The following is a 26,336-nucleotide window of genomic DNA, read 5'->3' as shown; positions in this document are numbered from 1 at the left end:
GAACTTACACAAAAGGTATCATAAATAGCTGTTAGGTTTTTCATTTAATACATTCATTAGGCATTTAAGCCACTGATTCGGATATCTTCCGACTTCCTTTTTGAAATGCAAAGGATCTCGTCAAACTCCGCTTGGCAATGAAACTGAGCCTCAGAGAGAACATCATGACTTTCAAACCAGCACAGATTTGGGGTCTTATTGGTCACTAGGGAATTGACTGCAGACATAAAGATGATGAAAACTAGGACTGCACCTTGAATCGATTAAAACTGATTTTAACAACCCTGATAAAGAGGCATCCCTGATGAACTCGGTAACACATTTTTCAAAGTTAATTTTTAATATAAATACTTATAAAAGCTGCAGATGGCAGGAACCACCTTAAGAAAGGCATTCCCCCTTCACTGTAACACAGGAAGGAATGTGTTTTCTAGCCACTGGGACCTGCAACAACATACACACACACACACACCAGCTCAACATAAAGAAAGCATGCTTTTTTCCTTCAAAATTGTTTCAGTCATATGGAAAAGTATAAGGATTTTGTGAATGAACTGATTAAAGTTCATTTGATCCAAACAGACTTAGGTTTCTTTACTTGGTGATAAACCTTATTTGTTTGACCACTAGGGGAGTCACATACATACAAGAACAGGAGTGAACTTTGAGGCATGCCAAGAACTGGCCTGGTTACATAATCTTAGAAACCCAACTATCCTTAATAGAATAAAGCTCTTAAATAATCACAGATGAGCAGCTCAGTCTTTTGCATGTCTACTCAGAAGTAAGTCCAAATGATTTCAGTGGGACTTACTCATAGGTAAAGCAATCTAAGATTGCAGCCTAAGTAGAATATTCTTTTTATTTGCTACAATACATTTCCTCATAGCCATAGACTTGGCAGTGATATACAAAAACAAATCAAATCAAATTTCCATCTTGATTTTGAAATATTACAGGTGTCTTGTCTTAGATTTCAACCACATCTTATAGATTGGTCGGACATAATTCTGAAAGCTACAGTCCTCTCCAATCCATATTAAAGAGTAAGCCCCATTGAATACAGGGAGATTTACTTCTGAATGAATATGAAGTAATCCTATGCACAATTACTTAGGAATAAGTACCACCTAGTTCAATTGAACTTCCTTGCTTCTGAATAAATATGCATAGGATTGCACTGCAACACCAATCTACAGGATGGGAGCCAGCATAGTGTAGTGATTAGAGTGTTGGACTAGGACTGGGAAGACCCGGGTTCGAATCCCCATTCAACCATGAAACTCACTGGGTGACTCTGGGCCAGTCATGTATCTCTCAGCCTAACCTACCTCACAGGTTACCTACCTCATGATTAAAAATAACCATGTACACAGCTCCGAGCTCCTCGGAGGAAGAGCAGGATATAAATGTAAGAATAAAATAAAATAAAATAAAAATATAAAAATACACACACAGAGAAGAATGATGCAGTTGAGTGACCTGTACCAGTTCACACTGCAGGCAGGGAATGCTATTTTTTTTTTAATGTTCATCCAGATTAAAACATACACATATACTTATTGTAAGTAGAACACTAGCACAGCAGAGAGTGGACTAGAAAGAATCCATCTTCCTGGTGTCTGATTTTCTTCTTACAGTCAGTTTACTCCCTGGGGAGGAACTGTCAAAAACACACAGTTTCCCCCATCTACAATCAGAAGTGGTACAGTTCATTCTACCACCCCTTTCCACTGGGTGTGTAGCCATTATGTTTAAGACAGGAGTATTTAAAAGAAATACTAAAAGCTTGGTTTAAGCAAATGGAGAAACCAGTAAGTCAGGCCTTACTCAAAATATAATTTTGGATGAGTAAAGTCTAGGGGTGTATGCACAACCAGATTGCACAGTTTGGTTTCAGTCCAGACCAAAACAGGCATGTTCGGGGTTTGCAGGTAAAAAAAATTTTAAAAACTTTTAAAAAATTAAATTTTACTTACTCCCATCTGGTTCGGTGGCTTAGATTCAGCTGCGGGGGGGGGGTGTGTCTCCAGAGGTTCTCCCTCCCCCAGAGGTGAGCTGGTCTAGAGGTGACCAGAGGAGAGCTGGTCTTGTGGTAACAGCAGCAAAATGGGTGAGACCGTGCAAAAATAATGGTAATAATAGCATGACTTGTCCCCTTAGCCGCTCTGGGAAGAGCAGAAGGTTCCAAGTTCCCTCCCTGGCTTCTCCAAGATAGGGCTGAGAGAGATTCCTGCCTGCAACCTCAGAGAAGCCGCTGCCAGTCTGTGAAGACAATACTGAGCTAGATAGACCAATGGTCTGACTCAGTATATGGCTGCTTCGTATGTTCCCTCACCGGCCTCAATTTTATTTATTTATTTATTTTCTATATTGCCCTTCCAAAAATGGCTCATTTATGTACAAATCGCCCAGTCTGGGCAGTCTTCAGCCCATTCCGCACCTGCCCTCCATTGTGGCAGCCATTTTGGAGGCCACTGCACATGCCCAATGGGCCTCTGGGTGGCCTGGGTCACAAGGAGTAAGTAAAATTTAATTTTTTTAAAAGGTTAAATTTTTAAAAGAAAAACCCGCGACACCCTCTCCAAATGGAGGCGGGGTGGTTCGGTCCGATTACAAACCAAAAAGCCATGATTCTGTTCGTTATCGGACCATCGACCCAAAGAGTTTCAGTGTCTAACCCGTTCGACATCGAACCTGTTTGCACATCCCTAGTAAAGTCTAACAATCAGTGTATTCCTCCAGGTATCAATATTTGACCAGAGTTTGTGTTCCCCCAAAATGTACACATTTATTAACGAACTACATTTATATCCCACTTTTCTTCCAAATAGTCCAGAGTGGTGTACATGGTTATGTTTATCCTTACAATAATCCTGTGAGGTAGGCTAGGCTGGGAGAGAAGTGACTGACCTAGAGCCAACCAGTGAACTTCATGGCTGAATAGGGATCTGAACTCGGGTCTCCCTGGAGCTAGTCCAGCACTCTAACCACTACTTGCCACTGAGGGATAATAACAGGAGCAAACAACAGGAGCACTGCTGGTCAACAGGGCGAAAGACATTAACAGGTTTGGCAAGCTCTATAGAGATTCCTTGCCTGGTAGGCATCTCCAATATTGTGTGTTGAATGATTTTATTGTGAGACTTTTTCAGAAATTATGCTGCAGTAAGTAGTTTACTGCAATTTAAAAACAAAAGTCTTATATACATTTCAACATTGTGATATTACATATTGTTCCCAGATAAGTAACACCCTATGTATTATAAAAGTAATAAACAGGGACACAAAATCTTTGAAGGACACTTACTTTTATTATAGCAGGTTGCAAGAACACCTTTATCTGCCGGACTAGCACTTATGTGCCAAATTTCACCAACTTGATGCAGAAGAACATTTTTGTTTATGATGTTATTTTCATCATCAAAATCTATGATGTGAATCTACAAATAGAATACATAACTATTAGGATTTCATATACCTTTCACTGGGTCTTAACTATACATAACAATTAAATGAAATAAAGTATGACTTTTAGAGTACAAAACTGGGACCCAAAAACTGAGTGAAACTATAATAAGCCTATATGCCGATCCACAAACACTTGGATAAGTTATGTTAAGTGAACCCAAGTTCAAACAGGGAAAGGGATGGGGTGGGGGAGCAGGGGTGGGAAGGAGGGAACATCTACTAAGAAACCATGATTTCAAGTTGACAGTTTCTATTAATTTTTGTAGAACCTCTACTCTGACTGAAACATACAAAGCAAGCCCAAGCCAGAACTGGGTTTCATGTAAATGTACGCATAAAATGAAAAAACGATGCCTTCCTGTATACTTAGTCTGCAGTCCTATGCACACATATTTGGCATTAAGATCATGAACGCAATATGTCTTACTACTGAGTAAGATATATTCATTTGTCTTAGAAGGGAGATCTTCTAGCCCAACACAGCCCCAGTCAGTGTTGCTACAACATTCCTGACCGTCTCTAGAAAAGGAGCCCACCACTGCAACAAGGCAGACTGTTTCAGTATCGTATAACACTTAAATTCCTCTAAGCGTCTAAGACACATCTGCTTCCTGTAATTTCAACCCATTGATTCTAGTCTTGACCTCAGGAGCAATGGAGAACAAATCCACTTTGCCATCTTTGTTACAGCCCTTCAGATATTTGAAGACAGCTATCATATCTCTCCCAGTCCTCACAGGCTCAGTATACGCAGCTCCTTCAACTGTTCCTCATAGGAATTATTTTCCAGACCCCTCACCATTCTTGTTACCCTCCTATGAATCTGTTCCACTGTGTCCATGTCCTCCTCAAAATGAAGTGCCCAGAACTATTGGACACAGTATTCCAAGTGAGGTCTGACCAGTGCAGGACCGGGTGGAATTATTACTTTTCATGAACTCGATACCACACCTCTACTAATACAGGAGAGCCTTGTTAATCGCAGATCCAGCACCCGCAGTTTCACGGATCCGCAGCCAAATAATAGATACCCAACCTCAGTATATGAGGGGGGAAATGAGGGGGAGGGGTTAAACCCGCTTATCTGAAGGTCGGGGGGTGACCAGAAATGACCTCGGAGGTTATTTCTGGCTGCCATTTTGTGTTCGGGAGGACTCATTTACTTTTTAAAAATGGGCGTGCGGGGACAACACTGCAATTCTCAGCCGATTTTTGTTCATGGGTGACGCTAGAGCAGGGATTTGCAACATTGGGTCCCCAGATGTTATTGGACTTCAACTCCCATAATGGAAGGGAGTCCGGAAACTTCTGTTAGTTCAGAATGCGGCAGCCAGATTGGTCTCTGGGGCAACCTGGAGAGACCATATGATGCCTGTTTTGAAACAGTTACACTGGCTGCCGATATGTTTCTGAGCAAAATACAAAGTGCTGGTTATTACCTTTAAAGCCCTGAACAGCTTAGGTCCGAGTTATCTTAGATAGTGCCTTCTTCTACAAGATCCACACCACACATTAAGGTCATCTAAGGAGGTCCATATCCAGTTACCACCGGTTCGTCTGGTGGTGACTCAGAGGCGGGCCTTCTCTGTAGCTGCTCTTGGGCTGTGGAATGCACTCCTGGCAGAAATCCGTAATTTAAGATCATTACTGCCCTTCAGGAGAGCCCTTAAAATCTATCTGTTTGGCCTGGCCTTTCAGGGTTTTAAAATGACTGAAAAACTGTTTTAAATTGTTGCCCTGTTTCTCCAGGGTTTTTTAAAGCTATTTGAATTGTTTAATTGGTTTTATTCTGTTTTTATAGTTTGATTTTAACTGTTAACTTGTTTTAATTGTTTTTACCTTGTACCTGAGCCATTTTGGAAGGGCGGTATATAAATCGAATGAATGAATGAATGAATGAATAAATAAATAAATAAATAAATAAAATAATCCCCAGCCCCAGTGGCCTTTGATTGGGGATTAAGAGAGTTGAAGTCCAATATTTATTATTTATTTGATTGATTGATTGATTGATTGATTTATATACCGCCCTTCCGAAATGGCTCAGGGCAGTTTACAATTAAAACAGAAAACATTAAAAACAATTAAAACAGAGATACAAATATAAATATCAATTTAAAACAACTTAAAAACAATTAAACTATCAGAACAATTAAAACCCTGAAAACCAGGTATTAAAACAATTAAAACTGATTAAAAACCCTGAAAGGCCAGGCCAAATAGATAGGTTTTAAGGGCTCTCTTGAAGGACAGTAAAGAATCAAGATTACGAATTTCCGCTGGGAGTGCATTCCACAGTCCAGGAGCAGCTACAGAGAAGGCCCGCCTCTGAGTCGTCACCAAACGAACCGGTGACAACTGGAGACGGACCTCCCCAGATGACCTTAACGTGCGGTGGGGATCATGTAAAAGAAGGCGCTCTCTAAGATATCTTGGACCCAAGCCGTTCAGGGCTTTAAAGGTAATAACCAGCACTTTGTATTTTGCCCGGAAACATATTGGCAGCCATTGTAACTGTTTTAAAACATGCATCATATGGTCTCTCTGGGTTGCCCCAGAGACCAATCTGGCTGCTGCATTCTGAACTAACTGAAGTTTCCGGACTACGTACAAAGGCAGCCCCAAGTAGAGCGCATTGCAATAGTCAAGCCGCCAATAGTCAATAACATCTGGGTGCCCAACATTGAGAATCCCTGCTCTAGAGCATGGTAGGGCACTTTATTTGGCCAATTTACTGATTTTCGGGGCAATTAGGGGTTGATTTGGGGCAGTTCAGGAACCTAACCCCCTGATTCGCATAGCCCTAATGCTCCACTATCCATGGATGCGCCGTCCGCACAGCCGCCTTCCCCAAAATGGAACCCCCACGAATAACAGGGTTCTCCTGTATAGCCCACGACTGTAATAGCTTTTTAACAAGGTGCATAATGTTCAGCTTATGTTCCACCTAAATCCTTTTCACATGTACTGCTGCCAAGCCAGGTCTGCCCCATCCTATACCTGTACATACAATCCTTCTGACCTAGATGCAGGACTTCACTCCCTTGCGCATGACAAACATGCTTAGGGTGCTGTTTGTCTGAAGAGGGAGGTGCTGTGTCTTCAACGGCAATACTGTGAGCTGCAGTTTGATCAACTGAGGTTGCAGCTCAGAAAATCATAGTTGAAGATGCTTACGGCACCTCCCCCTTCAGACAAACAGCACCCAAAGCATGTTTGTCAGGCACAAAAGAGTGATTGACAATGGGGTAGCAGGTCTTCCTCCCCGCTTTTGCCCCTGTAAGCGTGAGCAATGCACCCACAGAACTCATAACCTCTGAAGAGAGCTTATGCCCACAGTATTCACCTGATCTACATGAATACAATCCCACTGTTAGAGCTTGATCCTATGGACTTGAGTGAGTGCAACTTAAACAGTGCCTTATGTGGGGAGAGTGTGGCAGATCTTTACAGCTCTGCTCCAGTACTCTGTCAGCTTGCTTGACAACATGCAGGGGCTTGGAAGGAAACCAGGCACAAGAGTGCTGGTGCAGCATTGCAGGAATATTTATTTTCCCAATACTACACACACACCACATGCCTTTAATTTCTTCACCATGCAGGGGATCAGGGTTTACCTATCAGTTTCACCCAAATAAACCCGTTTATTCTATGTTAGTTTTTGCAATGAAACTAAAGGAAGACTCGGCAAAGAACAAAACAAAGGCAAAAATCAATACTTTTCAGACAAATGGGCTCTCAGCAAGCACAAGTTCTGGAATACTCAACAACTGCTCACCTTTCTGGATAGGCCACACGGGATAGACCTTTTTGGATAGACCACACTAACTAGAGACCAAAGCAAGTTAGAGCAACCAGAGACAGCTGCTGTTTAAAACGTGCTGTATAATGTCTGTTTAAGCAGGGTGTATAAGATACAAAAACCTGTTTCAATGCTTAATCTGAAACAGAGGAGGACTTTTTTTTAAAACACACAAATCTACTTTGCACTGTTTCAGCAACAATTTTACCAGGTTGGCTGTTTCATCTATATGCTCTCAGCTTACTCTAAAAATGGGAAGCCTCATGTTGAAATTATGAAGTAGTCTCCTTGGCAGTGAAATTGATTCCCTAAAGGTGAGCCACAAATCAAAATTCAATTTGCTCTACCAACATGTATTATATGCCCCTACTAACCATATAAAGAGGGTCATTCAGCACATAAACCAAAACTGCCTTCTGTCCTATCTTGGGTCCCTCAAAGTCAGACATAGCCGCCTTTTTCTCTCTGGTGTGATGATTCAGAACCACACCAGGCCCTTAGGACAAATGTTATTAAATATAGTGTGTCAAGAGTTTCCAAAGGATGATTATTATTATTTTGGTGTGGAGACATAGTAAGTATTAAAGTAAAACTAGACCAGATGTCACAACAAAGCTCTCTCAGGTTGGCCAGCCACATTCTGTGGAAAAAAAGGAATCCAAGTATTCATTTCCTAGGATTACATTCCTTCATGCAGCTACTATAGTCTCTTTTAAACACTTGCTTCCAAAGTGAATGGTTTTACTCATACGCTTCTCAAAATACATTCAGGCAGTGGTTCTCCAACTTGGGTTCCCAGTGGACTACAACTCTCATCATCTCCAGCTACAATGGACGAAGGCCAAGGATCCAAATTTGAGAACTCCTGCATTAAGGTGAACATTTTGTTTTGAGTTAAATACCAGTGCTTTAAGCAAGCTCCTGAGTTCAAATGAATAAAATTGCTAAGTGACTGATGTTCCTCTTCAGCAAGCTCTGCAAGTAGAGTGACAGTGAACGCATACAGGGAGGAACAGCAAGAAGAACGATTCAGAGACGAAGTGCAGTTATTTGGAGAACTGGATGGGTTGAATGCCTCCAGCGATCAACAGTGGGTTTGCGGGGACTGCCCTACAGTCCTATCAATCCACCATGAATGGAGGACAAGGGAGCTCAGGAAAAGCTGCAGCTGCTTCCTTCTTATACTCATGTTTGTACATGGTTTCAGAACATACCTGTCTCCTTCAATTCTATTCCATTTCCATTTCTGAATATCTCCATCCTAAACTAAGATATCCTATATTTCAAACACAGTAGAGGCTCAAATCACAGTTCAAGGAGTTTAATTCACCTCTCCTCACCCTGTATTTGCATCGCCCCCTCCTTTCTGTACTTGTGCAAAGAAGTGGTGCCCAGGAATCTTGCCAAGGCCAACTTGCTATGCTACTGATAGCTTGCTCATTGAGTAATGTGTGTGGTTAGCATGGAGAACAATGGGGTGGTAGTTTACAGGCGTTCTCTAGTGTTCCCAATAGCCCTTTCTTCTGGCTTCAGCCCTGTAGGAAGGCATTGGTTTCTCTGTCCTTAGTTACAAAGAGATAGGAGAACAGTTAATTCCCTGCACAGTAGATATCAGAGTCTCTAGGGGGAAAGATTATAGCATCTGCCTGGCTGCTGCTGATGATTAGAGATTAGCTAGCAAAGCAGTTTCTTTTTGTGCTGCTTGCCAAAGAAGCAGTAGGGAAGACAGAAAGAAGCATTCTGTCTGGATGTCATCAGGCAGGATTTTTTAAATTTCTCCTCCGCTGATTTCTGAGAAAATTCGAAGGACAGGCAAGTGCAGTATTAAACAGGTTGGCTTGGAAGAGGACTTCCCTGCAAACGCATAGCCGGAGGCAGGGCAGCTAAGATAGGCTATCACATTTTTCTCAAACCCCCTCCCCCATTTTTAAAATAGGCAAGTATATGTGCCCCAGACTCTAAACTCTCTGGCCTCCCTACTTTTTTTTAATGCCCCCTCCCAAAACCTTTAGACTGGCTATAGGCCTGCTTCCCTGTTGTATAGAATTGAATGTACTTCCATGCTTCCTCCACCTCCATCTATCTCTCCCCTCACAACCTCAATTCATTGCATCACATTTCAGTTTCCCCCTTGTGCCAGTGATCCAAGCTGCATCAGCCTTCCCCCATAAATGTCCCTCAGCAAAGACCTAGTTCTCACTAAGGCAGTAAACCTGTGCCTGGGATGTGCCACAGACTGCAGGTATGGCCTCATGTAACTGAATGCTCTTCCACAGGGGGGAAAATCCTCCTGGACACAGAACACTGGATTTAAGGGAGGGCTAACCTAGTCTTTCCCCTGACATACTACTTTTCTATGTGTAAAAAAAACCAAACTGTTTTGTATACGAAGAAGCAGTTACTAATGCGACTCACAGCCTTCTATGTGCTGTCTGAAATGATCCAACACAAACACAGCTTTACCATTCAGTGAGAACAGGCCCAAATCTTCTTTCCCTTCAAGTCCCCATGCATAAGTAGTTCCAAGCAAAACTAAAGAGGCCTACTTCCCTCTTCTTTTAACATGCAACTCTTACCTGGTAGCCCTTTCAGAGCTGTCACTTTAGTTTGTAGCCAACTGCCAGCAGATGGGTTACAAAAGGGTGCTGTCTAGTCTCCAAGTGGCTAACCTCTTGAAACAAGATGGTGGATTGGCAAAGAAATACCCCTAGAAGAGGAATCCACAAGTTTAGGCTTAGCTCACTAGCCAGCCATTATTTGTGTTCACCACCAATCCCCTCTCTTCTCTCAGATTCTTTTCTGGCACACAGGCAGAGGTCTTAAGATAGAGGAGGGGGAACCAACCAAAAAACATGGTCTGGTTCAAATTCAAAATGAGCCACATTGCTCTGAACCAGTTTGGTCAAATCAACTGCCCAGTCCAGTCCATTAGATCGAACCAATATACTTGTAAAGGGGAATCTGACGACAATCCCCCCTTACAAGTACAGGGGCTGAGGGACCCTTCCAAGGGTAAGGGGCAGCTGAGTGGGGACAGTGAAAGAGGTAAAAAGCTGCTTACCCGGCTGACGCAAATGTCGATACTAACACTCGCCCTCCTGGCAAGGCCCCAAGCATGCTTCCCCTCCTTTACCAAGTCACTGGCTTGCATGGTGTCCAGACATGTGTGGAAACCAGAACTGAGATGCCACCAAGCCAGTGGCTTGCTAAAGGAGCGGTGAGTGCATTTGGGGCCATGCTAGAAATGTGAGCGGTGCCAGCAGCCACCCCAGCAGTTGCAGAAGCCGGGTAAACAGCGTATTACCTCTCTTGCCGATCACGCACGGCTGCCCCTTACAGTGCCAAATGGTTTGCCCAAACCAGGCCTGGTTCAGTTCCATCACGGATCGGAGTGCCCCTGGTTCAGTCCATGATCAAACCTCCAAATCAGCCCTGGATTGAGGTGCACCAGTTTGGCCATTTCTGCACACCCACAGACTTCTGAGAGAGGAAGGTCTTGTCATTTGCACTGGATATAGAGATGGTAATGGTAATAAACAGTGGGAACTCTCTCTAACTGCTCAGAAAGGATTCCTGATGTTTCTTACCTTCTCAGAAGTGGCAATGGAAATGAGACCTCTGGTGAAGAGATCTGTATGGTACAGGGTTTCCTGCTGAAGTGTAGCTTCACTTGTAGTTTTGTATTAAAACCTGTTGCTCCTTGCATTTCTTCCAGCTATTCCACACAGGAGATTTTTCCTGTTGGTTAAGCTGAAAGGGGTCCTCACACAACTGCAGAAATGGGACCCCAACTATGCTACTAGAGAAAAGCGGCATTCTTTGACCATATATTTCGTAGCTCACTCAGAGGCCTATTACTACCCTCATTAACTATAGACAGGATCCAGAAAGAAGGGGAAGGGGTTCATTAAGCCATATATATAGAAAATCAATTTAACCAGTCACTAGCACTGGTGCCAGAGAAAGAATAAGCATACGGGGCTTTTAAATGTTGACATCATGCAGCTACAATGCCTGGAAAGAAGCACCAGAAAAATGGGTAAAATGTGTGTCTTCCAGCTCAAATTTCAGGAGATTTCATATTCAGGATGACACTTTTCATACATCCTGGATAAGATGTCTGATTCTTGGACTGACCAGGACATGAGGCAACCCTAATTTGACTATGAATGCAAATGTTATTAGAGGGTACACACACAAAGACATAAGGATCTCATAACCCCTTTGGAAAGCAGGCTAAAAATATGGTATATCTTCAAAAATCTGCATATAGCATTTTTTCCTCCCTTATCATATGCAGCAGAGTTACTGTAGTACCTCATTTCATTTTTCTGACAAGAGTATAAAAAATTACATCTAATCATCCATTATTAGCTCTACTCTCCAGACATGTATCAACACCTTAACTCAAACCAAATTAGGACTACACATGGCATAGTTTTCCAAAGTAATAGGAAAAAATCTGAAAGCCTATTATTTTACTTCTTAAAGCAATGTTCCTTCACTTCTTAAAGCAAAATTCCACAATGGAATATGTCATTCAATCGTTTTTCACCCAGTATCATGAATTGGGTGGTTTGTAATGTTGGTAAATATAATTTGACAAAAAATATTGTATTTTCCATAGCAATAGGAGTTTTATTTGGGAAATTAACAGGCTTTGTCACCAAAATCCATGCTGAGAGAAGATATTATTAAGACTCGTCTGCAAGATGGTTGTTGGTTTTCCAAGAAGTTAAACCACACATAAAGGGGGGGGGGCAAGAAATTAAAGAAGAAAAACAAAAAGGAGAAAACGCTTTCTCAAAGTGCACTATTTTTTTTTACTATGTCTAATGTGGTTCAGAGGAGTCCTTTATCAGAAGCTATCTGGACGGCTCAGAAAGTCCACATGAGATCTTATAGCTGTAGCGTGAAGGGGGAAAAATTGAGTGTAACACAGAACAGGCTCCTGTTGCAAGTGCCAAAAAATGTTTCCTGAAAATATGTCCTGAAGGGACCTGCCACCCTCAGGGACATATTTTTGGAAGGCACAGTAGGCTGCAGAGGGGAGAGGGAAATCAGTAGAAGTCACCCCTCTTCCGTTGGACATGTGAAACACAAAATCTTTTTCAGGCCACACAACATTAGTCTGGATGATAAGTTACTTAAGGGAAAGCAGCTCTGAGAAAACATTTTCTCCTTTTTGGTTTTTCCCTTTCCTCTGCAAGAAGTTCAACACATATCCCGCTCCTCAAAAATCCCAAAGCTTAACAACAAACAAACATTTTCTCTCAAGAATGGAAGCATAACATTTAACATATTCTTCATTTAGATTTCCTAAAGTGCTTTATTTTTCTGACAAAATACTCTGCAAACCTTGAAGCAGAAGATGAAACAAGGTTTCTGTACATTTTCACAACCAAGTTCTATAGCAGGTTATGCATTTGTCTACAATAAAGGTAATGTGTGCCACTGAGTCTACAGTAGCTCAACATTAATGAGAAGAATGCAACCGCATCCTTTTGTGGGTCAAGAATCCTTTAAGGGATTCCACCCACGATACTTGCCTGAGGAGCGAGGCCTAGTTAGGCAGTGCAACCTTGATGTCAAGTCACCATCTGCCAAAAAGTGTTTCAAGAATCACCATTACCTGACCTAGGTAGGGACTAGCATTGCTAAATTAAGCAGTAACAACAGAGGCTCATAACACTTTTGGGGGATTAATCACCAACTGAAGAGCTGATGGCTTCAAGCACAGCCAAAGGCCATTAACCCTACCAACTCATTAACACGCAGCAAAAATACCCTGCACCTCCATTATTAATGCTGGTTCACATAAAGAGAAAGGGAGGGAAGAGAAGCAGCAGCAGATTCAACTGGTGTTGAGAGTTATTGGTAGAATATAGGATTCAAACTCAGACTATTAGGTTGGCTAATCATGCCACTATTTCTTTCCACAAGCTTTAACAATACAGAATATTGTAAACACGTGAAACACATAAACTATCTGCTTGTCACACAAATAATGCTTTCTTCAAGCACATTTATTGAGAGCGCCTTGTTCTGCATGTTCCCCACCGTACATTAAGGTCATCTGAGGAGGTCTATCTCCAGTTACCACCGGCATGTCTGGTGGCGACTCAGAGGTGTAGCTACTCCTGGGCTGTGGAATGCACTCCCTGCAGAAAGCTGAATTCATTATTGGCCTTGAGGAGAGCCCTCAAATCCTATCTGTTTGGCCTGGCCTTCCAGGGTTTTTAAATTGTTCTTAATGTTTTTAACCTGCTGTAACCTGGTTTTCCAGGGTTTTTAGACTGTGTTGAATGTTTAAATAGTTAATTGTTTTGTGGTGTTTTATGGTCTCTGTTTTTAACTGTTAATTGATTTTAATTGTTTTGTTTTAATGTAAACCGCCCTGAGCCATTTTTGGCAGGGCGGTATAGAAATCGAATAAATAAAATAAATGTATTACCAGCTGTTAGGGAGGAACTACGAATTACTAAAGACAGAGGTCTACCACTAAAAAAATTGCAACCTCATGTTGAGTTGCAACTCCCATAACATGTAGTAGCACTTCTCCAATGGCAAGAGGTCAATGCAGTCTTCTGCCAGCCAGTGATATAGAACAGGGCAAGAAAATGCACAAAATAACATCACTGCACAAAATGCCTGCTACTAACCACTAAGGAGTACAGTAGAACCTCAAAATCCACAGATTTGTGTATCTGCAGTCAGGTAATAAACACCCAACCTCAGTATATACAGAATAAAAGGAGGCGGGGGACACATCGACCTCACGTAACTGCGGATCAGGGGTGGCCAGAAATTTATTTTATTTATTTATTTACATTTTATATCCCGCTCTTCCTCCAAGGAGCCCAGAGCAGTGTACTACATACTTAAGTTTCTCCTCACAACAACCCTGTGAAGTAGGTTAGGCTGAGAGAGAAGTGACTAGCCCAGAGTCACCCAGCAAGTATCATGGCTTAATAGGGATTTGAACTTGGGTCTCCCCAGTCCTAGTCCAGCACTCTAACCACTACACCACGCTGCCTGCTGCCATTTTGTGTTTCACAGCCCCAAAATTACTTTTAAAAAAAAATCTTTTTTTTTTTTAAAAGAAAAAACTCAGCAATTTTCTGCCCATTTGGGGGCTTTCCGGGCACAGCACGACTCAGGGCGAGCAGCTAAGTACAGTAGGCAGCTTTCCCCTGCATTCTCCCCCACGAAATTCGATGTTTTAATGATCTTTTCTCCCGACCAGGAACTTAACCGCCAATTCCCCATTGCCACAATAACTCGATACTGGCTGTTTCCGTATCTGCGTTGTACCATGGAACAGAACCCCCATGAATATCGTGGTTCTCCTGTATTAGGGAAAGAACATGATACAGGGATTCAGTTTCAAACATCAACTCTATGTCTCCAGTGACATGTAGTGCTTATGAGGAAGCATAGAGCTGCAAACTAATATGTCTAACAGCTAGCAAAACATGCTCCTTTATCCCCCCCGCCAAATAATATTACATAAGTATGTAGTACACCACTCTGAGCTCCTTGGAGGAAGAGCAGGATATAAATGTAACAATAACTAACTAACTAACTAAATAATATTTGTTTGTCCTCCTCAAATCTAATTTTAAGTAGCTTTTCATCATTGATTTCAGCACAATTTTTTTTTAAAGGACATCAAGTTTAAAAATTAACACTGCTCCTTTTGTTTTCACTATATCAAATTTTAAGATGACATGACAGGAGCGTACATTTTTTAAAAGTCCATAAAGGACATTATAGAAGGTGCAGAAGAGGGCAACCAAGATAATCAGGGGCCTGGAGCACCTTCTTTATGAGGCTAAGCTACAGCATCTGGGGCTTTTTAGTTTGGAAAAGAGGTGGCTCATGGGAGACATGATAGTGGTTTATAAAATGGGGTATTTTTCTAAATTTTAGAATTATATTATCTACTGTTATTCATACAATACCAATAGAACAAGTTGTTCTAGTAAGGACTAATCTGCCTACTTTCCTTTCACTATCCCTACAACTGGACTAAATTTGGTCCAAATCAGTTACGCACTTCACAAGTTAGCCTACGTGCACCTCAAACATTCATGCGTCTGTCATATTGAATTGGGGTGGATGACATCACAAACTATACGGTTGACATGTCCCTACGGTAAGTGTCTGTACAACTGTACCAAATTTAGTCCAAATCTGTTCCCACTTGCACCTCAAATGTTCATGAGTCTGCCATCTTTAATTGGGGTGGATGTCGTCATCACAAGCCACACCATTGAGGTGTCTCTGTATGCCACTCACTACAACTGTACCAAATTTGGTTCAAATTGCTTATGGTCCACAAGTTAGCCTCTTGGGCCTCAAACCTTTACACATCCACCGTCTTGAATTGGGATGGAAGACATCATCACAAACTATGCCATTGAGATGTTCCTATGTATCCCTACAACTCTACCCAATTTGGTTCATATTTGTCCAGGCATAGTGAAGTTGATATGGACGCAGAGAGAGAGAGATTGAATGCCAGGTGGTCTCATAAGCCTACTGAAAAGTAGGCTAAAATCATCAGTGCTCTGTTACAGTTCTCCTTAAAAGTACTTTAAAGTTAGCTGAAAACTGCAATCGTGGAAAGAGACTGAAAACGTACTGTTGCTAGCACTGCTTTTCTGCCAGCTCCTAGAAGCCTCGTTGCCTATGTTTGAGACTGCAGGCATATGCGTCTCACTCTTGACAAGCTCAGGAGCCTCACAGCATCATGAGCTCAGTTTGTTGGCATATTGGGGAATAGTAACTCAGTAGGCAGTGGGACAGATACCCCTAGATTTAGCAAGCTGCGGAAAAAGCCAAATTGAAAGGGAGATGCTTCGTGCCTTCTGCATGCTGGGATACCCAAATATAGACTCCCAAAGTTAACTAGCAACAGTTAACTCTCCGGTTTGAGGTCTCTCTGCACAATTGACCCTCCTTTAGTTTACCTCCCCTCCACAGATGCCTCAAACAAGCTAAAAGCCAATTATCTCAGAAGTGAAGACAGATAAGGCTCCGCAAATGCGCATTCCCTCCTTAGCAAAAGAAGGCGGGAGTGGGCAACAGGGGCTCAGAGATCTACCCATTAAAATGTTGATTAGTTTACTAGGTGTTTTGGACAGAAAAGAATTCCTGTGTTTGCAGCATTCAAGGACTCCATTTGCATCATCCTATTCATGTACTGTGTTGTAGTGCAGCACCGCAAACAAAACAATGACATCTTTTGAGATTCCCTGGAACTGCCTTAGTCAAGAAAGTTCAATTGGAATGTCCTCTCAAGACACATTTTGGGCTTTATCTGCCCCTGGATTATTGAGCCAGTGTGCTCCCCTTGGTCTCCAGTGCTAACCACTTGGTTACCACCTTGTGGAGTCACCCGTTACTTTGACAATGCAGCGGACACTTGTTACACCACTTAGTGTTTTGCTCTGCAGGCCACCCTTACTTCCAAGCTTTCAATCTGCACGGCCATCCTTGCTAACACTTGGAGCTGGCTTCACGAGAACAGATACCCTTTGGATCCATCCTTGCTATATAACTCCCTTGATTCTTCACTACATGCTACTCCGCGGTCTACCCCCGAGGAAAGAGGTCCGTTGATCACTCCTGAGCCACGAGGATCCATCCACTACTGAAGAAAGAAACGAGGTTGTATGATAACTGCTGAGCTCCAACCTGGGCTCCCTCTATCCCCGTCTCTTCTCTCCTAAATCCAAAAGCCTGTTTCTCTGAATCTCCTTTCTCTGAGGCAGCCTAGAAGCTACTTTAATTTGGACATTAAGCTAAATTTCCTTTCAGCAGTTGTATGGTTAATCTTGAAACCTATTTTAAGTAACAAAGTTGCTTTTTAGTGACTTTCTTATTCCACTGTACTGCTTACCCTCAAATAAAACCACCTGTTTTTGAATGTCTATCTCTCAGTCAGTCATTTTCCTGTAACCAACACTTTGAACTAAATTTATTCTGATGTGGAATTGCTCCACTCTGAGCTAATTTCCCCACACAAAGCCCAAACACACTTTTGGGGTGATTACCAATCACCCCGGAGCACTTCCATTAACAGTACCCCCTTGGGCTGATGTGATTATGACAGCACTTTCTTTTTTTGCTCTGGGCAGAGATACTGCAACTAATTTTGCAGGATTTTTCTCTGCCACCTTCTTCTTTGTCACCAACTAACAGGTCTTAGCATTATTAAGGGGTGCCAACTACATGAGATGTGGACCAAGGTGGGGAATTCTTCCTACTTTGCTAACAAGTCATGAGGTTTCAGCTCTGAATTGTGTGTGATACTGCTGGGGTGGGGGAGCTGAGGAACTCTCTCTTTCTCTGATACTGTAGGCCTTTGGTGTATGAGGCAGTAGCAGTTCTGATTTGGGGGAGGTACTGCTGGGGCCCTGAGGAACTCTTTCTCTACCACCATCTCTGGTGATCCTGAAGGTGCGGGGAAGCAGTAGTCATACCACAGGCAGTATCTTCGCAAGGTCTTATGGTACTTCAGCTCCAGAGATATTGGGCAGATCTGTGGCAGTACTTAAGGTAGGGATAAAAGCACCCATACAACTCATCACTCCTGCCAAAAAAGATTCCATCTGCCTTGGAATCCCTGCTCTTTAATCCGGGGTGTGTAGAGGAAGGGCAATCTGCAGTTAACAGAAAGGCAATAAATATATGTGTTGGCAGCATTGGTAATTATTCTTGGGCTTTTTCTTTCTTTCACCATTAACTCTAGAACTGTGCTTCTTGCCTTACTCTTAAATACAGAGCAAGAGTAAGGCACCTGTTTCCTGGTGAAATACAAAGTGCTGATTATTACCTATAAAGCCCTTAATGGTTTGGGTCCAGAGTATTTAAGAGAGTGTCATGAACCCTGCTGACTGTTACAATCTTCTGGAGAGGTCCAATTACGGTTGCCACTGGCTCGTCTGGTGGCAATCTGGGACCGGGCTTTCTCTGTGGCTGCCCTGGGGCTTTGGAATATGCTCCCTGCTGAAATAAGAGCATCTCCTCTGTTTTCAGGAAGACCCTCAAGACTCACCTGTTCTCACAGGCTTTTAATTAGAATTCTAATAATTTGGTTAAATAAATGTTTTATGCTATTAATTGTGTTGTATTTTAATCTGTGCTGATATTAAAATATTTATATATTTAATTCTTTTAAACGTACCCGTCGCTAATCCCATGCGTGGCAGCTCTTGCGAGAGTTCGCAAGTAGCTGACGGACTAGCAGTGGGGACGGGGGAGAAAATAGGGATACTGGCCAGTGGGAGCAGGAGGCGGAAGCAGGCTGGCCCAGCCAGCAGGAGGAGGCAACCGCTGCCAGGAGTTGGCGGGCCAGTTTTCTAGCCAGCCCACCAACCGGAAAGTGCTGGAGGCAGAGAAGGGGGGGGGAGAAAAGAGAAGTGGGTGGAGGAGACAGTCACAGTGCCAGGCTAAAGCCCAGCTAGTTCTTTTAAATTTTGTACACTGCCTAGAGATGTATATATGAGGCAGTATAAAAATTTGATAAAACAAATGAACAAACCAACAAACTGCAGAATTTCCTCCTTCCACACACCCAGGATTAAAGAGCAGGGATTCCAGGGGAGATGGAATCTTTCTTGACAGGGCGAGGGGTTGTCCGGGTGTTTTTATCCTTATCCTTTAAGTGATGCCACAAATCTGCCAGATATCTCTGAAGCTGAAGTACCATAAGAAACACAGCTTCCTTGCTCTTTCAGTTGGCTCCCCTTGATAATGCTAAGGCCTGTTAGTTGGTGGTAAAGAAGGCATAGAAAACCCTGCAGAATAAGCTGCAATATCTCTGCCCAGAGCAGAACAAGAAAGAGATATCATAATCACATCAGCTGATGAGGTGTGTTTTCACTCCCCACTGTTGCTAGGCTAACTTTAAAGTGTATTTTCTTGAAAAGTATAAACGTTAAAACAATGACTTTTGTTTCACTACCTACTAATGATGTGACTTAATGTAGTTATGGAACCGATACAGATATGTGAGAGTTAGAAAATCACTCCATTGTGCATGGAGAAGAGAGAGTGGATAGAGATAAATTTTTCTTCTTCTCTCATAACACTAGAACCAGGGGTCATCCTATAAAACTGACTGAGGAAATTTAGGTATTTCTGACAAAAGGAAGTACTTTTTCACACAATGCATAATTAATCTGTGCAATCCTCTGCCACAGAATGTGGTGATGGCCACTAGCTTGGATGGTTTTAAAAGGGGCTTAAGATCAATTCATGGAGGGCAGGTCTATCTGTGGCTGCTAGTCTGATGACTATGGCCACCTCCAGCCTCAGAGGCAAGATGCCTCTAAATACCAGTTGCAGGGGAGCAACAGCAAGAGAGAGGGCATGCCCTCAGCTGTAGGCTTCTCAGAGGCTGGTGGGCCACTGTGGGAAACAGGATGCTGGACTAGATAGGCCTTGGGCCTGATCCAGCAGGGCTGTTCTTATGTTAAAGTGTAGCAATGCACATATTATACAATTACTGAGGTCTTTCACTAGGAGTTTCAGTGAACTTAAAGAAAATAAGCCATGGATATTAAACTCTATGACAATATGGATCTCAAAAGACACATAATACACAATCTCAGTTTTTTTAAATAGCTCCTTCAAAATATTTTTTAAAAATGTGTTTGAGATTTTAAACTGCAGAAGAGTGTCAGCAATGCAATATACCAGGCTGCATAAAGCTGTGAGCCTTATACTGGAGTTTGCCAGGTTCGTGACGACCCCATTTTTGCAATCCCAAGCAAGAAGCAAAACAAGGAAGATTTGTCAAATCACTGGGGCTGCCACATGTGGCTGGTGAGCTGGTTTGGTAGATCTCAAGTTATGCAAGCTTTCTAAGGACTAGCTGTCCAGACACTACACACCCATAGTTTGACCCAATACCCTTTTTCTCCTTCGAGATTAAAAGTGTGCCTCAAAAGTTTTGCAGCCCCACTGCAAAGTATGCCCCAAAGGAAACAGAAAGGAAGGCAGCAAACACATTTTATTCCAAGCATAAAAACCTTTAGCAACATCTTTTAATCTGGTGATAAATAATTATTGGATAACATCCCTTCTGGTGCCACTTTGCTCTTCCTTACTTAGTCTTATTTCTGGCTTCATGGTTCACATTTCCTACTCATATGAAGTCCTCATTCCTTAAAACCATAAGCCCTATCCAGACGTTAAAATTAAAAGAACTGCAAACACTTACAGCACCAAAAGTGGGTCAGAAGTCCTGTCCCAGCGCATCACTCACTTGCTCCACCACACCACTCACATCAGCATTCGACTAAAGAGGGAACACCATAAATGAAATGGCAGGTGGCTCCATGATTGGGATCCGAGATTGCCCCAGGCTGCTGATCATGGAAGTGCCTGCCATCACAATCAGAGCGCTTCCCTCTTCAGACAAACACCACCATGACCATGAGTGGCGTGGTGAAAGGGGTGAGTGGTGTACCAGGGTGGAACTTCCAATCTGCTTTCAGCACTGTAAGCATGTACAATGCTTTTATTTTTAACATCTGAATAGTTCCATAGTCTCATTAGACCCTTGGGATGCTATGAATGCTGTCACTAGAGCTTCCCATTCTCTCCATACAACCATATATTATCTCATGACTTATAACTCAGCACAGTCACCAGTTCTTTCACTGATTACTTTCCTTAATTGTGCATACCATTTTGGGAAAGCATGTTGCCCCCCCCCACCCCCATTTCATTAGACCTCACAACCAAATAGTTCAAGATAGCACTCAATATTTTTTAAATGTCATTTATTTATTGAGCTATCATATTTCTATACCGCCTGATATAAGCTTCTCTAGGCGGTGTACAAATTAACACAACAAATATTAAAGCAGTATAAAACAGAATTCACAGAATTAATAAAACAAGATCACAGATAAAAACACATTAAATTTTAAAATCTTCAGTTAAAAGTCTGAGAAAACAGGTAGGTCTTGAGGGTCTTCCTGAAAACAACAACAAGAAGAAGATGCTCTTATTTCAACAGGGAGCATATTCCAAAGCCCTGGGGAAGCCACAGAGAAAGCCCGGTCCCAAGTTGCCACCAAATGAGCCAGCAGCAACCGTAACCGGACCTCTCCAAATAATCTTAGCAGGCAACAGTGTTCATGACAAAGAAGGTGCTATCTTAAATACCCTGGACTCAAACTGTTAAGGGCTTTGTAGGTGATAGCAGCTCTTTGCATTTCACACAGAAACTTATCGGCAGCCAGTACAATTCTTCCAAAATTGGTGTTACATGGTCCCTTCGAATTGTCCCTGAAACCAATCTGGTTGCCAGGTTCTGTCCAATTGTAGTTTCTGGACTATGTACAAAGGCAGCCCAGTGTAGAGTGCACTACAGTAGTCAAGCCTAGAGGTTACCGGCATATGCACCACTGTTTTAAGGTTATTTACCTCCATTGCACCTAAAGAATCAGTTTGGCAGGAACAAAATAATTATCCTGCTGAAGGCTTAAACAATGTTTCCAATTCTATTTTCATAGAATTTTTCTACAAGTTTACCTGATTGTCATATTTAAGAGACTGTGTTCCAACCAGAAATCGTATTGCATCTGTTTCTGCGGTCTGGGGTGTTAAAGCTCGTGCCTAAGGGGGAAGAAAGATAAAAATAGTCATATTGAACACATTCTTGTATCTTGGAACATACAGGACATCACTTACCAAGAACAGAATTTTGACATTTAATCCATCTGTATTTTGATTATATTTTAAAATGCAAGTTCTTTGTTGCAAGGCTTACCCAGCAACTTTAATGTCACTACTGCCTTCTCACTTCCCCAAACTATGTTTGATGAAAAAGTATAGTGGGCCCATAACTAAAAGTGTCATACTTCAAGTGTTAGCACATTTCTAAAATTAATTTTAGATTCTGCAGAAGTACAAGCAGAATACAAGTGCAACTGAAAAATGCTTGAGGTGGAATATTTTGTAGGAAGAACAAGTGAAAAAATAGAGCGAAATTATACAAAATGTCCTACATTTTAAATATATTTCTCACACAAGAATTGCCACCTTCACATACAAGTGATGTTAGGCTTATGAATAATCTGTGAGAGTGAAAAAAGCAGAACTAATGAACTTGGATCTGCCAATCTTTAAACAGAGGGCTATTCAATCTGTTGCAATATGGTATTATACAACATTTAGCACACAGAAAGCAAAAGCCTCTCCATTGTTATAAAACTATGTAATTATTAAATGTTCCTAGCCCAATAACGGCTCATCTGAAAGACCTGAAAACAAATGAAACTGGGTCATTTCCCACATGAGTGCACCAATAATTCATTCCCACAACTGAAGTGCTTTGGGGGAAAGATGGAGACTATAAACCTCTTAAAGTGTAGAAGATTATGAAGCCACAAACCTGCCTTCAGAATAAATAAAACGGGGAAATATGTGAGATTCTGCAAAAGGGTTAGTAACAACCTGTTTTATAGCTGCTTCCCTCATACACACAAGGAAATCTTAAGTAGATTTAATTAAAAGTTTATTCAGCAACATTTCATTTTTCAGCAACATTTCATCCCCACCCATGGGGATATGGAGGTTCCTCTATTGCCATAATGGATACTTCACTGCTCTCCTGGAATACAGAGGACATACTGCAGAAGAGAAAGTGTATGTGTCACAAAAAAAGAGTCTCAATACTGGGCTGGAAACATCAGAAAGATCTATGGATTATGTTAGACCCAAATAGCATGGAGCCCATATTATAGATGATGGAGCATTCATATGCTGATATGATTGCTGATTTCTCAGACATTTTTGCTTATATTCCTAGCACTGCCATACATTTCAAACATAAAATTCAGATGAAGGCAAATGTAATACCTGTACCACACAAAGTAGGGAACATACCCATAGAATTGCGCCAACCACTTCTCTTTCCCTTCCCTTTTCCTCTTGACTCCTCCCCAACACTCTAGTCTACAGGAATCTCCTTGGGACAAATGTCCAAACAATCAAACTTAAAAAGATTACTGAATGGAACCCAACCCAATCATCCTTCTCAAGTTTAGTCTACATTTTAAGAAAATGTTGAACTTGAACAGTGTGACAGCACTTTCAGGAAACAAATAAATGAGGAAGCAACTGTCAAATTGAGTTCTGCATAGCAAAACATCTATGCATGGTGAAATGGAACACAGGAAGCTGCCTTATACCAAGTCAGATCATTGGTCGATCTAGCTCAGTACTGTGTATACTGACTGGCAGTAGGTCTCCAAAGTTTCAGGCAAGAATCTTTTCCAGCCCTGCCTGGATAAACCTGGGATTGAACCTGGCCCCTATGCATGCAAGCAGATGCTCTACCACTGAGTTACAGCCCCATCCACTAAGAGGAGTATCTTACAGCAGACAGCGCTCACATGTAGTCATCCATCTAAAAACAAACCAAGGCAAACCCTATCATCCTGTCATGCACACTATAACCAAACCAGATCTCCTCTTCAAGCGGTTTTCATTACTAATTTGAACAAAAGCCAGAGAAAGAATCCAAAACACATTGTTCAGCAGACCAACATTTTATATAAAACATTTCAATTACCAAACTAATAGCACTAATAGACAAGTGCCAGAATAATATACAATACAGTTATTCACAAATGGTGAAGTAGTAGAGTGATGCAAAATACTGGATGTCTTCTTTTTTAAAAGTTGGGAGGACAAGCTAAACCACCAACTAGGGCAGTGCACGGAACCGGTTTCCACAGTTCAGTTCGAATTCAACCCGGACCAGAGTTCCATTGCCTAGTTCGGTCGCACCGACTGGGCATTCTGGTCCATTCGACTGAACCGGGTCAGTGGGCTTCTAAAGGGGAATTTGGTGAGGAGTCCCCTTTACAAGCAAAGGGGTGGGGAGAATCTTTGAAATGTTTTCTAAAGGGCAGCGGGGGGGGGTGATGCTAAGAGAGCACCTTTAAAAAGTAAAGTGTGCTGTCAGTCAATTTTGACTCCTGGCACCCACAAAGCCCTGTGGTTTTCTTTGGTAGAATACAGGAGGAGTTTACCATTGCCTCTTCCTGAGCAGTATGAGATGATGCCTTTCAGCATCTTCCTATTTCGCTGCTGCCCGATATATAGTAGCAGCGGGGATTCGGACCAGCAACCTTCTGCTTGTTGGTCAAGCATTTGCCCGCTGTGCCACTTAAGGCGATTAAGGCTATTAATGGCCCAGCAGCGGCTACCATTCCTCGAGGCCCTCCTGGCACAGCCCAAGTGCATGACGCTCCTGCACCACCATGCAGGTGAGTTGCTGGAGGAAGAACCACACACTTGGGCTGCGCCGGGGGGGGGGGCTTCAAAGAGTGTAGCCACTGCCAGACCAGTAACAACCTTAATCTACTTATAAAGGTGCCCTCTCACCACCACCAGCACCCCAGCTGCCCTTTAGAAGTCTTTTCAAGTCTTTGCTTGCACCACCCCTTTGCTTGTAAAGGGGAATCTTCACTGGATTCCCAAGCAAAGCCACTTGGATCGCACCAAACCGGTCCACCATAGACTGGGCTTGGTTCAATCATGGATCGAAACCACCTCCAGTCCAGTTCACGATTGAACCGTTGAACCGCCCCTGATCAAGGTGAAGTGGTTCGCAATCAAATGGTTCGTGCACACCCTACCAACATCAATTAATATACTGAGAATCATGAATCTTGAAGAAAAAAATTAGTCATCTGACTGTGAAGAACCTATACTTTAACTTAATGCATCCTAAAATATCTGATGCTGTCACAAATAATAAACACAGTGGAAGAAGCTTTGTATGCAGAACATCATGCAAGTTTTATCACACAGAAATCCATCATACATTTCCAATGTAGTTCAATTGCTTTGTCTCCAATAATTATGAACCACTTACTATAAAGCATGAACTATGAATCACTGACACGCTCTTATAGATAGGCAAGTCCCTGTTAAAGTATTTGTCTAACACTTGAGTTGTTAACTCATTTTCCCCAAAGGATGGATTTCAGGAACCACCTATGCTGAACAAGTTATATTATGAGGAATGAATGCTTTGGAGGCCAATTTAATTTTTTTGGAAATGGTTCCAGTTCAGTTCACAGTGATTTACAGCTCTCAGCATGGATGCATAAACTAAAACAAAGTATCAATTTCTGCAGTTATTTGGAATAACACTAAAAATGTATGTTCTCAAGTTTGGGTCAAAATGCTACTTAACTGAGATTCCATATTTCTGTTTTATGGTTATATTTGTTTCTAGCACCATATACAGCATGTTTATACAGTTAAAACATGAGAAAACCAACCCTATAACCTCTCAAGATCTCTCTTAATGCAATTGCTAGCACAGTTGTATATTTTGCATTTAGCTTTAATTATGGAGCTAAAATGTTCAAAAGAGTGAAGGAAGAGGGAAGCCCCAAGCTGGTGCTAAACATGGATTTATTTTAATGCTCAAGGCCCACTTCATCTGTTGCTCTTTTGGTGATGTCTCTCCCTGGCCATTCAGCTGTTCAACCTTTGGTAGCCCAAAGTCTGAAGTAACAGGACTTAGATCTAGGCAAAATTTCATTTCTACATCATCAGTCAGGCTGCAGTCAAGTTGGTACAGTTGACAGTTAACAATATCTAATAGATTACGGCAGCCTATATGTAATAGATACATACTCTGTCCACTACAAAATGTATAAGTTGTCAGAGCTTAGCGTATGTCAGCTGGGAGGAAAAGACAGACACTGGAGCACAATGAAAGGGCAACATCAGACAACAAAGTTGTCTGTCAAATATGTGGATAGGGTGCATTAGTCTTCAGCTAGTATAATCTTTCTGACGAGTACTCAGTTCCAAACAAAAACAATATTCTAGCCTATGATGGCTTACGGGCCACTTCTTCAGGCCTCCATGTTTTTTTGAGCACAATTACGTATCTAAAGTCTCTTTCAGATTTTCCTTCATTAAGCAAGGACTGCCTTCTGAAACCAGCACTACCATTTCTCCAAGGTAGCCCAATCTAACCGTTTGCTAAAATTTCATAAAACTCCAATGG

General features: G+C 42.0%; 2 protein-coding genes across 3 annotated transcripts in view; one reads left to right on the top strand and one right to left on the bottom strand.

Moving 5' to 3' along the window:
• Positions 1 to 26,336, bottom strand: part of EIPR1 (EARP complex and GARP complex interacting protein 1) — a 96,637-nt gene that overhangs the window by 67,811 nt on the left and 2,490 nt on the right. For both annotated transcript variants that reach the window (XM_053285957.1, XM_053285958.1), the window contains exons 2-3: positions 21,830 to 21,913; positions 3,311 to 3,443 (exon numbers count right to left, since the gene is read on the bottom strand). In XM_053285957.1, the coding sequence (XP_053141932.1) occupies positions 3,311 to 3,443; positions 21,830 to 21,913 (217 nt within the window). The remainder of the gene's footprint in view (positions 1 to 3,310; positions 3,444 to 21,829; positions 21,914 to 26,336) is intronic.
• The window catches only part of LOC128340628 (uncharacterized), a 155,918-nt gene that overhangs the window by 129,019 nt on the left and 563 nt on the right, over positions 1 to 26,336 (top strand). The gene's annotated exons all lie outside the window — the stretch shown is intronic.

The sequence above is a fragment of the Hemicordylus capensis genome, chromosome 1 (genome assembly GCF_027244095.1).
Source record: "Hemicordylus capensis ecotype Gifberg chromosome 1, rHemCap1.1.pri, whole genome shotgun sequence".
Classification (NCBI taxonomy): domain Eukaryota; kingdom Metazoa; phylum Chordata; class Lepidosauria; order Squamata; family Cordylidae; genus Hemicordylus; species Hemicordylus capensis.
This window is presented reverse-complemented; position numbering and strand designations above follow the sequence as displayed.